The sequence below is a fragment of the Schistocerca serialis genome, chromosome 5 (genome assembly GCF_023864345.2).
Source record: "Schistocerca serialis cubense isolate TAMUIC-IGC-003099 chromosome 5, iqSchSeri2.2, whole genome shotgun sequence".
NCBI lineage: Eukaryota > Metazoa > Arthropoda > Insecta > Orthoptera > Acrididae > Schistocerca > Schistocerca serialis.
The window spans coordinates 27,997,768-28,010,343 of record NC_064642.1 but is presented as its reverse complement, the minus strand read 5'-3'; the positions used below and the strand labels follow the sequence as shown (position 1 = coordinate 28,010,343).

The window sequence follows — 12,576 nt, the reverse complement described above, 5'->3', positions numbered from 1 at the left end:
CTTTGGAAAAACGTCTCTCTACTGTATGGTTGCTCAGTTCACACTGCATGTACTCTCTCTCTCTCTCTCTCTCTCTCTCTCTCTCTCTCTCTCTGTTTGTTTGTTTGTTTTTATTATTTTTTAATTTGAAAACTGCACCTGTGAGTGCTAAAAGTTGCCTACCGGCCGGTATGCACACCGACGGATATCTGACGCAGCTAACTTGGGCTGGTTGTTAGTGCCTCTGGTCCGTTCATGCACTTTTGTGGCACGGCATTGTGGTATTCTTGCATTCAGAGAAGTATGGCCACATTTGAATTCAGCTGCCTATTCTTCACTGTTATAAATCGAGGAGCAGACCCCTTATAAAGCTTTTACAAATGTTCAGTGAATTTTCATTTTCATTGGTGATAATTTATAATATTTGTGTGTGCAGCACCACAACAAAAACAAAATTTCATTGATTTCATTTGAGAAGATAGCCTGTGACCTGGTGAAATGACAAGTGACAATTTGTATGCAAAATAAAGGCAACCAATTACCTATATCTGATTAATGTGTGACACATAGAAACAGGCAACAGAAAAACGTTCATACTAGCTTTTGAGCTCTTGCTCTTTCTCTAGTAGAGTATACAGATGCACACATGCAACCACACAGACACCCAAACTCACATGCTTGTGGACCCAGCATGATAATTTGTAATGAATAGCAGTTAGTTGGTGCTGTGAAGGTTCGAAGTTAATCTACATGTTGTCATCTTTGTTTTACGGCCTCTTTTTTCCACAATCACAGTATTACAAACTATATAGGTTATACCAACTCCTGTGACTAATAAAAGTCTTATTAAGGTCAAATGTGTTTTGCTTTTCTAAACCATCTTCATTGATTACTGTAACATAATGGCTTTTCTTACATTTTTCTTTGCTAGGATCATGAACATTATCATGCTTTCACTTACTTCTATAGACAGTATTAAATTATCATCATTACTTATAATTTTTTTTTATTTCTTATGTCATTCTTCATGTTGTTTACACATATGTGATAGATTTTAGCACACAGCATATCACATATGTGCAGAGGGACATGAAGAGTGATATAAGAAATAAGGAAATAGTGAGTAATGGTGATATTCTTTATAGATTTGATACTGTTTATGGTAATAAGTGAAAGCATGAGAACTGTTGGTGGTGATCTTACCAAATATAATTGTAAGAAAAGTCATAGTGCTACAGTAAGCACTACAGCTGTTTTAGAATAAAGCAAAATGCATTTGATCTTATGAAGACTTTTATTACAGTTGCAAAATATGGTATAACCTATATAAGTTGCTAAGTTAATCTGTCTGGAAAAAATAGCAGAGGCCTAATGTCGCAACAAGTTTTGACAAGACATCCTTCTGAAACTCAAAGACAGGCATTTTCATACCCCTACATGTACCCTTATGAAGCTATCATCTGTTTGGTAAAAGATGAATGTGTAAGTTTATTAACAATGCCACTAACTCACTTTGCTATATTCACAATTTTGTGAGCCAAATCAACTCTTGCGTAGGCAGCTAGTACATGTTCTATTGTAAATACGCACATCACACTTTTTCTGTTCACAGTAGCACAAAGGATTCCATAGTATTTAAGTCTCAGCACTAAAGGCTTCATTTTTCCCTACACTAGGTTCTCTAACATGTGTAAATGTTAATATTCTCCTATCTTACTCATAATTAAGATTTATGATTCCTTGAGATGTAGTGAGGTCTGCAGATTTTCTTTTTTCACATCATCATTCTTCTATTCCAATTACACACACTTCAGCAGTTCTTTCCCAGCTGTCTAATTTGGTCTCCATTAAGTTCTTTAAATGCCCATTCCTTTGTGAAGACACAAAATTGTAGCTTCCACATTTCGTATCACTATGTGCTACATCAGTATTGGAGAATTTTTATTTCTTGTGTCATTCCGAATGATAGTGTTATAAAAAGGATTTACAAATTTATTTAAGAAAGGTGAATACCTGCTTAATGTGTTTACTTGACTTTCAATATTTCCTACAAAATTGAGTTTTGGTGACCGTTCTTACAAGTAGTTGTAATTTCTCTCTCAAATGTTCATATTTTTCTTTCAGCAAATCTTCATGACAGAGAAACATTGGTGGTGGGCTAAATTGTGTGCTGGACCAGGACACAAACATGGCTCTCAGTATCTAATATTGCTTCAGCTTTCATTGCCTGTTTTATGGATGTGTAACAGAAAACACTGGGTACATACTTATTATGATTAATCATATCTTGGGAAAGCACATTTTCTAGTCATGCTTATACTTTCCATTCAGTTGCAGACTTTAAAAACTGTCTCTTTTGTTGTTGTTTTTGCATAACTTGTTAGGATTAAGATTTTTAATGGGGATTTTTTAAATAAAAATTCTGGAACTGTGTAGTATATTTGTTTGCCTTAAGTGTGGTCATATGATGGCACAAACTTTGAATAAGAGAGAGAAAGTTCCGAGTACTTTAAAGGAGATTATTTTGAGTACAAATTTTGAAAAGATCATGACAGGCTATAAATTCATTCTAGATGGTGCAATATGTGAAGCATTTGCTGTGCTCATTGAGTCCTGTCTCCAGCACATGAGAAGATAAATGTGGTAATCTTGTAACATAATAAATAAGTTGAGAAATGAAACATTTATTTTATTCTTCAGGTTTCATGTAGATCTTCGCCCCTTCCCAATAATTCTTCGTATTGATCGTGAGCTTGAGAATCACCCAGCTTTCAGGGCAGCACATCCATCCAACCAACCAGACTGTCCACCAGAAGCTACAAAATAAGTAATCGTTTATGTAATTGAGAAGTGTACTAACTTCCACAAATAGTTAAGACACAGTCATACCTGTATAACCTACAGACATTATTTCAGTTTTAAGCTAATCTGATATGAGAGATTAATGGATTAGACTCATCATATTATTTTATTTTGATGTGAGCCTATGCTTTTTAGAACAGTACTATTGTAAAAGCCTCTTTGTATCATTTGAGGCTATCTTCCAAGAAAATATGTTAAACAATACAGTAGATGAACTTACATGTCTCTTTAGCCTTAGTGCAGCTTGTAGTTTTGTCTAATGAGTAAAATACAGAAACAATTTATAAGACTGATAATTTGTGTTCAGAAATTGCGATAGAATTTCCTGCATAGTGAATTTGTAAGACACATTTCTGTAAGAAATTTTTTAACAACAGTGTAAAGCGTACAATACTGTTTTAATACCGTAGTACACACATTGCATGTTATATACTATCAAGCCACATAATAGATGTTGAAATAGTTCCATATGTAGCTACTCCCATCTGAAAAAGTAATTATGGGTTGTATATAAAAATGTAACAATATGTACATACATCATGTACGTCTATTATAATTTTGTTAGTGATTTTGACTTTTGTAATTTTGTAGCCAGTGATTTTTTTTTTCCTTGAATATTTCTTTGTGCTTTACATGGTTGTCCCTTTCTGTGTTAACATTAATGTTAATTTATACAAATTTGTCCAATGAGATTGTATGTTCATTTGTTTTTAAATTTGTTTGCCCACTTGGAAGCTGATATTTTTTGTTATTTATTCCCCATTATTATTAGTATTGTGGAATGTTCTGGTGCACAATGTCTCAGTGCTTCATGTAACGTAATGTGCGACTTAACACAAACCTTGAAAATGCTAACATATGAATTGAAACCATTGCAAGATTAATGAGTAGCTGTCCTTTATCATGGAAAATAAGATCTTTGCATAATAGAACAGTCATTAAGTGCAGTTGTCAGTTTATACTTCTGTGAGACATTTTCAATATGAAGTTTACGATAGAGATGGAAATTTTGGCTGAACTTGTTGAAATTTACAGAAAGATAGTTATACTTTCCGTTGTGTAAATGTTGTTTCAGTTAAACAATGGAAAATCCAGGCTGGAATAATGACAGTATTATGAAAAGGATAGATTGCTAGTCACCATGTAGTGGAGACGCCGAGACGGTGATAGGCACAACACCAAGATTGATAAACAAGTAAGCATTCCGCCAAAAGACCTCCTAAAACACAACTCGATCACTCGACCATTGTCTTTGGCTGCTAGGCCTAACTGCAGGCCTTTTGGCCAAAATTTAACGTGTGCCTATCTCAGCATCTCCACTACATGGTGAGTAGCAATCTATCCTTACATAATATTTTTGTTTCAGTTAATGTCTCTCGTAAGCCTGAGATATTGTTTCTACCATGTTAACTGTGTAAAGAATGGTAATGTTTTCAAAATGGACAGACAGGTGCAAGCATAACACCCCCCCCCCCTCCCCCCCCCCCCCCACACACACGTGGATTAATAAACTGAAATAATTTCTTGTTTCGTTAACACTTTCAGAGGTTTCAAGGGTGCATTTTATTACTTTACCCATATACTATTCTCTTTCTTAACATAGCTTGTGTAATTAACAAAACGTTTGAAAAGTACTTTCATTACTGACCAGAAACAGACAGATGTTAAAGGTAACATAATAACTGATTTTTTGAGATGTACTTAAAATATTAATTTAAAATAGGTACATTTTTTAATGAATTTCAATTGGTAAAGTAATTTTATTAAGACTGCTTATCTGTGTACAAATTGATGCATTCCAATTATATTTTTAGGGGACGGACTGAATCTTATCGTATACATATATTATATACATATATATTTTGTTGTTAAATGTTTTAAAGATATGATTGGTGTAAATATATACCTGTTTATTACACACAAATTTTATTTGATTAATATTTGTATTGCCTTTTTTTTCTTTTCTACTGTTTGTATTCTTTGTAAAATTAAATCGTATCTTGTTATAATATGTAAACTATTCCTTTGTGTAGCCTGTTGCATCTTGGTCACATTTATTAATTCGAGATTACTGATAAGATTTCTGATTTCCCATTTGAAATGCTACTGAATGCATTTGTGGGCGAACTGCTTATGCTGGCTCAGCGAGATAAGAGAAATCATTATAAAGAAGGAAATATAGTGATCAGTGCATACATCAACATATTCCCTTTGTAGTAGCACTCTGGAAACCATATTGTCAGAATCAGAGATATCTTCAGTTGAAATTATTTCCACATAACATTGTTCTAATCTATAGAATTACTAGAATGGTAACCATGCATTAGGTCTTTGAAGAGAAGACTTGTAGTATTTTCTGAAGAGCTGACAGGAATTTTACAAGCACAAGGGTTAGTTAATTGTTTTGTCTCCTGTCAGTTTTGTTCCTTGATGCATTGATAATACTGCTCCAAAACACTTGTGCCTGAACCAACACTGTACTCTGTCGTCAGATCTGCCACTGATCACTGCCTGTCCTCTTTACCACGCAAACAAGCCACCAGCATCCACGTTCTGTGATGAGGCATGGGCATCCAATAGCTTGTTGCCTACTCGTAGTTTCAATGACCTTCAACCACTTTCAATAGGTCCTTATAACAATAGCAAGGGAACAGCTTTGCCATTTCCCAAATGCTCATTCCCATTTGCCAGGCCATAATAATCTGCCCTTTGTCAAATTTGCTTATGACAGTGGATTTCCCCCATTTGTGGCCCTTATCATCAATAGAATGAGTCCCCTTTTGCCTCTGGTGCACTTATATGCTTTACTTACAGAGGTATGTACCCTCTACACCACCAGGCAGTCTCCAGTCATGTGGTCATAATGTGTGGGGGAGTTGTCATTAGGAATTTCAGTGTATCAGAACTTAGTTGCAAATGATTGGTCTACATGTAAAATCTAGGTTTTTGTAACAAGTCACATATGTTTGCATTTGACATTTTCAGTATAGACAAATTCTTCTTTGTAACGTTTAATATTTTATTGGTGATGCAACATCTTGCATAAATAGTGCTATGCATTTTTTCCACTTTTGTCATCATAATGTCAAGTGTAATATTGAATACGTATGTTTTCAGGCTTCTGCACAGAAAAAAAGTAGTTGTACGTAGTTTAGGAGATTAGTGCAAAATTTTGTTGAGCAGATAATAATTACACTAGGGTAGAATATTCTTAACAAAGTACATGATGGCATTATGTCGATGCAGCTACCCACATAAGAAAGAATCTTGGTGGCACCTTAACTGTTTCACATTGGGACAACAGCAATACAACATGTCTCTGTCACATCGCCTGGTGCAACAGAATGCTTGTCGATCCATGCAACTTGTGTCATAAGATACAAAGGAAGATGCACAGCCACACAACCTGGCTAAAGTACTTTTTTTTTTTTTTTTTTTTTTTAAATCTTGGAACACGCCAGCTTCGTGGGTTTACGTATTGAATTGCACTCTGATCCCAAGTGCTAATTATCTGTCATAACAAAACACTTCTGTTAATGGCCCTGCAGAATACTAATGACCTGTTGGAATAAATCTTCAGTTATTGGTCAATTATCCTTATAGCTTCTCAAGCCCGGTTACCATAAAATATCCATCCTACTTAATCATTGTCATAATAGCACATAACTTCCCATCAGTTGAAATGCAGTGCATCAAACAAGTCACAGCACTTGTGTAATAATCTTGTGGCTGCTATCAGAGCTTTCAACCCAAGATGTACATGCAATAACATTTTGAACTTTAATCCTTTTAAATTGGAGTTAATTTATTTACTGGTTCACTTAGGAGATAAGGATATTCTGCTTTCAAGCATTCCTTTGTTCCCCCTCAAAAGCTGAAAAAAAATCAAAGCTCATAATAGCATTGACTTCATAGGGGGTGAGGGGAGACAAACTTATTTCACAGTTCTTGTTTCCCACTTACCAACAAGAAGTAATTATTTCATCCACTCTTCAGAATAACTCGCAAATTCACTGAATGATGTTGGATTTATTACTTCACATATACATCAGACTGTCATCATATGAAGCACATTACATACTGAATCATTTCATGTTACATAAATGGATTTCCTTTTATTTCTTTAATTTACATTATAAAAATCATTCATAGTGTAGCTCAGAGTTTTTTAAGTTGACAATGGCAGATTCTTCTACATGTGGATAGCTGTTGCGCAAGTGGCTATAGTGACCAGAATACAATCTCTGGATTTTTTGTTTAAGACACCACCCATGCTGTTTATACCACCCAGAGGCTTGCTATGTGTCGAAGAACTAACATTTGGAGCTTACGGGCACTCAATGCCATCATTGTCAGCACGGGTGTGGGATTTTATGAGTTAGGGATGCTCGAGGATGATTATCAGCATCCGGTATGAAAACCAGTAGAAACGAATGTGATTAAAGTGTAAAAAATGTGATAAAAGAAATAAAAAGCAATCAGAGATAAAATTACACCCAATCTCACCCATGCAGTCACACTAGTTAACATCATGTAATATAGTGTTACTTATGGCCAGATGTTCTGAAACTGTCAACTAAAAGACAAGAGGAAAACCAAAATAGATTCGCAGCATTCCATTTGTGTGTCTGGAAGGACATATGCCATGACTGTGCTGTGGACTCTACTAGACACGGCTGGTTGTCTGCCTCTTCCTTCTGTCCATCAACACACGACACTGTACCTCAACAGCGAGGTGATAGCATGAAGGGGGATAGCACACGGAAGCATCAGCATTTTCTTAGCAATGGATAGAAGCTTGGGTGTTGCAACAATAGAGTAAAAACTACATACATTGTACCAGAAGAACTGAAGAAACAGTGGCATTTTCCCCACCCACTGCATGGCACTGTTTTCATGTAACATGAACTTGAATTTGGAATATGTAAATGTATCTAGTATTGTGGTTGCTGAAAGCAGAAGGTTGTACATTAAGATTGGTACTTTATGTATAAAAAATGTAACAAAAGCTCGTAGTGCTTTAGGTTAATTTCACGATGAGTTAACAGTAGACTGTTGTTCAGTTTCTCATTGACATACGCATTTTCATAATGGTCATTTAAGAGCAAAAGATTATTCAAGAGCAGGAGAAATGAAAATATATTCCAACTGTTGAAGTGAGCAACTTGTGTGGCATAGCTGTATTAAAAAAAAGAGGGACTTCTAGAATAGAGTAAATCCACAAATATCAATATCCCAAATTCTGACATTTGATTCTGGTACCAAGCATACATAGTGATGAACAGTGTTTCATAAGAAACATACGTCACAATACTTTATTGTTGTGGCATCATTTAAAAATTGCATGTAAAAGTGCAAAAACAAAAAAAAATATCAGTTGCTGAAGGATGAGCCACTCATTCTCCACAACAGCGTTCGTCCATACATCGCAAATGTCTTATCTGAAAATCTGTAAGAATATAGTGAAGATTTTTATAGTCCAGCAATGAGTTTTTGACTTATTCTGAAGATTGAAACAACTAATGCATGGACTTGGTTTGCCACCCCTTGAAGAGTCCTCTGCCATCGTTATCTGAGCCATCCAATAGATGACTGGAAGTGGTGTCTTTGATGGTATTTTGCTAAATATCTTGGAGAAAAGGAGGCACATAAATGGTGGGTGAATGCGTCAGTCATAACCCCCCCCCCCCTTTTACACACACACACACACACACACACACACACACACACACACACACTCACTCACTCACTCACTCACTCTCTCTCTCTCGCCCCCCTCGCAACTATGCAAGAAGGTAATTAGGAATGTATTACTTAGTGTATGTAAATGTCAGTTTGGGTTATGGTCACTATGGTAAAAAACATTCTAGACATAGAAACAAAGCATATGTTATGTTTATGAAAAGTGACCAGGCTTAAATCCAGAAATGAAGCTTAATCTAGAAATCTGAGACAGTGCCAGGCGTAGCAGACACGAACTTGTATTAGTCGTGCACAGTGGAAGGAAACCACAATGCCACGCAACACCCCGGCATGAATTTGTGGAGAGAGTCTCTGTGTATCAGCAAATCACCAAAATTGTTCATGAAAGAGGAAATCCTTATCAAGAGGGGACAGTTACTAATGTTCTGCAATTGTTCATTGACAAATGCTCATGTTAAATCATTCTATACAGAATTTGTGCTCAAGTTATCCCCTATACTTACCGTGATATGTTGTACGTCTCTTACACAAAAAACTGTGCCCAGTAGTTAGGGAAAAAATCACAGGTCACTACCATCCGATCTCCTTGACAGAAACCCCCCCCTAATGTCAACCAGCAGCTCGAAGAAAAAAAAAAAAATCAGTCATGCAAAACCCACCTTGCACTTTTTCAGCATGAAACACTGAAAGCTATGGATCAAAGCAGTCAGATGCAGTATTTGTTCACTTCCAAACATCATCAAACTTGATATCATATCACTGTTTATTATTGAAGTATGATTGTATAAGGTATCAAGTGAACTTTGTGACTGGACTGAGGATTTCATGGTGGGTAGGATGCAGCATGTTTTCATATAAAGAGGGTCACTGACAGATGTAAAAGTAACTTCACGTTTTCTCCAAGGAAGTGTGTTGGGACACTTGTTAATGTTGTGTATTAATGACCTGGCAAACAAAATTGATAGTAAACTCAGACTTTTTGCAGATGATGCAGTTGTTGTAGCAGTGGTGGTGATGGTCTTCAGTCCAGAGACTGGTTTGCTGCAACTCTCCATGCTACTCTATCCTGTGCAAGCTTCTTCAACTCCAAGTAACTACTGCACCCTACATCCTTCTGAATCTGCTTAGTGTATTCATCTCGTGGTCTCCCTATATGATTTTTACCCTCCACGCTTCCCTCCAACACTAAATTGGTGATCCCTTGATGCCTCAGAACATGTCCTACCAACCAATCCCTTCTTCTAGTCAAGTTGTGCCACAAATTCCTCTTCTCCCCAATTCTATTCAGTACCTCCTTATTAGTTATGTGATCTACCCCTCTAGTCTTCAGCATTCCTATGTAGCACCACATTTTGAAAACTTCGATTCTCTTCTTGTCTAAGCTATTTATCATCCATGTTTCACATCCATACATGACTACACTCCAAACAAATGCTTTTAGGAGAGACTTCCTGACACTCAAATCTGTACTCGATTTTAACAAATTCCTCTTCTTCAGAAATGCTTTTCTTGCTATTGCCAGTCTACATTTTATATCCTCTCTACTTTGATCATCATCAGTTATTTTGCTCTTCAAATAGAACTCATCTACTACTTTAAGTGCCTCATTTCCTAATCTAATTCCCTCAGCATCACCCGACTTAATTCGACTACATTCCATTATTCTCGTTTTGCTTTTGTTGATATTCAACTTATATCCTGCTGTCAAGACACTGTCCATTCCATTTAACTGCTCTTCGAGGTCCTTTGCTGTCTCTAACAGAATTACAATGTCATCGGCAAACCGCAAAGTTTTTATTTCTTCTCCATGGATTTCAATTCCTACTGCAAATTTTTGTTTTGTTTCATTTACTGCTTGCTCAATATACAGATTGAATAACATCGGGGATACACTACAACCCTGTCTCACTCCCTTCCCAACCACTGCTTCCCTTTCATGCCCCTCGACTCTTATAACTGCCAAATGGTTTCTGTACAAATTGTAAATAGTCTTTCGCTCCCTGTATTTGACCCTTGCCACCTTCAGAATTTGAAAGAGAGTATTCCAGTCAACATAGTCAAATCTTTCTCTAAGTCTACAAATTCTAGAAACATAGGTTTGACTTTCCTTAACATATCTTCTAAGTTACATATAATAAAATATCTCTGAAAAAACAGCATAAATTTTCTGTCAGATATCAATAAGATTTCAAAGTGATGCAAAGTTCAAACTTGCCTTAAATGCACTTAATGATATGCAGAAATATAGGATGTGAAGATGATGATGTCAGTGAGTCACAAAGGGAATCAGTCAACTCATACAAATACAGTTTCTACGGATATGAAACAGAAAGCTCACATCAGCTCAATCGTGCGTAAAGCAGATGGCGGTCTTTGGTTCATTAATACGATACTGGGAAAATGCAGTCAATCTATGAAGGAGACTGCTTATGACACACGTGTGATCCATCCTAGAATAGTAGTCTAGTGTGCGTAATTATTACTAAATAGGATTAACAGAAGATGATGTCAAACATATACACAGAAGGGTAGCATTAAGTGACACATGTTTGTGTGACCCATGGGAGATGTCATGAAGATGCTGAAAGACTTACGAAGTTCTATGAACTGTTAATGAGGAATTTAAGAATATGCTGCATACTCCTACATAAAGTTCTCAAATCAAAGATAGAATAATTATACTCACAAAGACATGCAAGCAATCATTCTTCTTGTGTTCTGCATGGTAATGGAATTGGAAGAAACTCAGATATGTGCTACAATGTGAAGCACTCCGTGCCATGCAGTTCACAATTATTTGCAGAGGACTGATGTAGATATGCATTAGTGGCTCATCATGGTTGAAACCTGAAATTGATAGCAATGAGATTTTTGGAGAAAATTTAAGTGTGTATCAGAAGGATAGGTAAATGGGAAATGGAGAGGCTGTATTTGTCGCAGTAGACAAGAAACTCAAATCCACTGATATAGAAATTGAAGCTGTGTATGAGAGTGTTTTGACAAGACTCAGTATCAAGGGTGGGCACAAAATGATAACTGGATCCTTCTATCGCCCACCAGATTCATCTTCTGGTGCAACTGAAGACCTCAGATAGAACCTCAGTTCACTTGTATGCAAGTTCCCAATCGTACTGTAATCATCGGTGGAGACTTCAACCATCCAACAATTAATTGGGAAAATTACAGTTCTGTTAGTGGTGGGCATGATAAACATCCTGTGAAACTTTACTAAATGCCTTCTGTGAAAACTACCTGGAACAGTAGATAGAAACTGCACTCATGATGGAAATACACTGAAGAGCCAAAGGAACTGGTAAACCTGCCTAATACCATGTAGGGGCCCCACAAGCACACAGAATTGCTGCAACACTATGTGGCAGGGACTTAACTAATGTCTGAAGCAGTGCTGGAGGGAACTGGCACTATGAATGCTGCAGGGCTGTCCAAAAATCTATAAGAGTATGACGGGGTGGAGATCTCTTCTCAATAGCACATTGCAAGGCATCCCAGATATGCTCAATAATGTTCTTATCTGGGGAGTTTGATGGCCAGCGGATATGTTTAAATGCAAAAGAGTGTTGCTGGAGCCATTCTGTAGTAATTCTGGACGTGTCCTGCTGGAATTGCCCAAGTCCATCAGAATGCGCAATGGACATGAATGAATGCAGGTGATCAGACAGGGCGCCTACGTACTTATCACCTGTCAGAGTCCTATCTAGACATATCAGGAGTCCCATATCACTCCAACTGCACACGCCCCATGCCATTACAGAGCCTTCGTCAGGTTGAACAATTCCTGACTGACATGCAGGTCCATGGATTCATGAGGTAGTCTCCATACCCATTCACGTCCATCCCCTTGATCCAATTTGAAATGAGACTCGTCCCACCAGGCAACATGTTTCCAGTCATCAACAGTCCTGTATCGGTGTTGACGGGCCCAGGCGAAGCATAAAGCTTTGTGTCATGCAGTCATCAAGGGTACACGAGTGGGCCTTCAGCTCTGAAACCCCATATCGATGATGTTTCGTT

The 12,576-nt window shown here is 37.0% G+C and overlaps 1 protein-coding gene across 1 annotated transcript in view; it reads left to right on the top strand.

The window, feature by feature from the left end:
- LOC126480700 (probable maleylacetoacetate isomerase 2) overlaps positions 1 to 4,336 on the top strand; it is a 51,758-nt gene extending 47,422 nt beyond the window's left edge. The window contains exon 7 of the mRNA XM_050103944.1: positions 2,680 to 4,336. Coding sequence (XP_049959901.1) covers positions 2,680 to 2,806 — 127 coding nt within the window. The 3' untranslated portion in view covers positions 2,807 to 4,336. The remainder of the gene's footprint in view (positions 1 to 2,679) is intronic.
- The last annotated feature ends 8,240 nt before the right edge of the window (positions 4,337 to 12,576 follow it).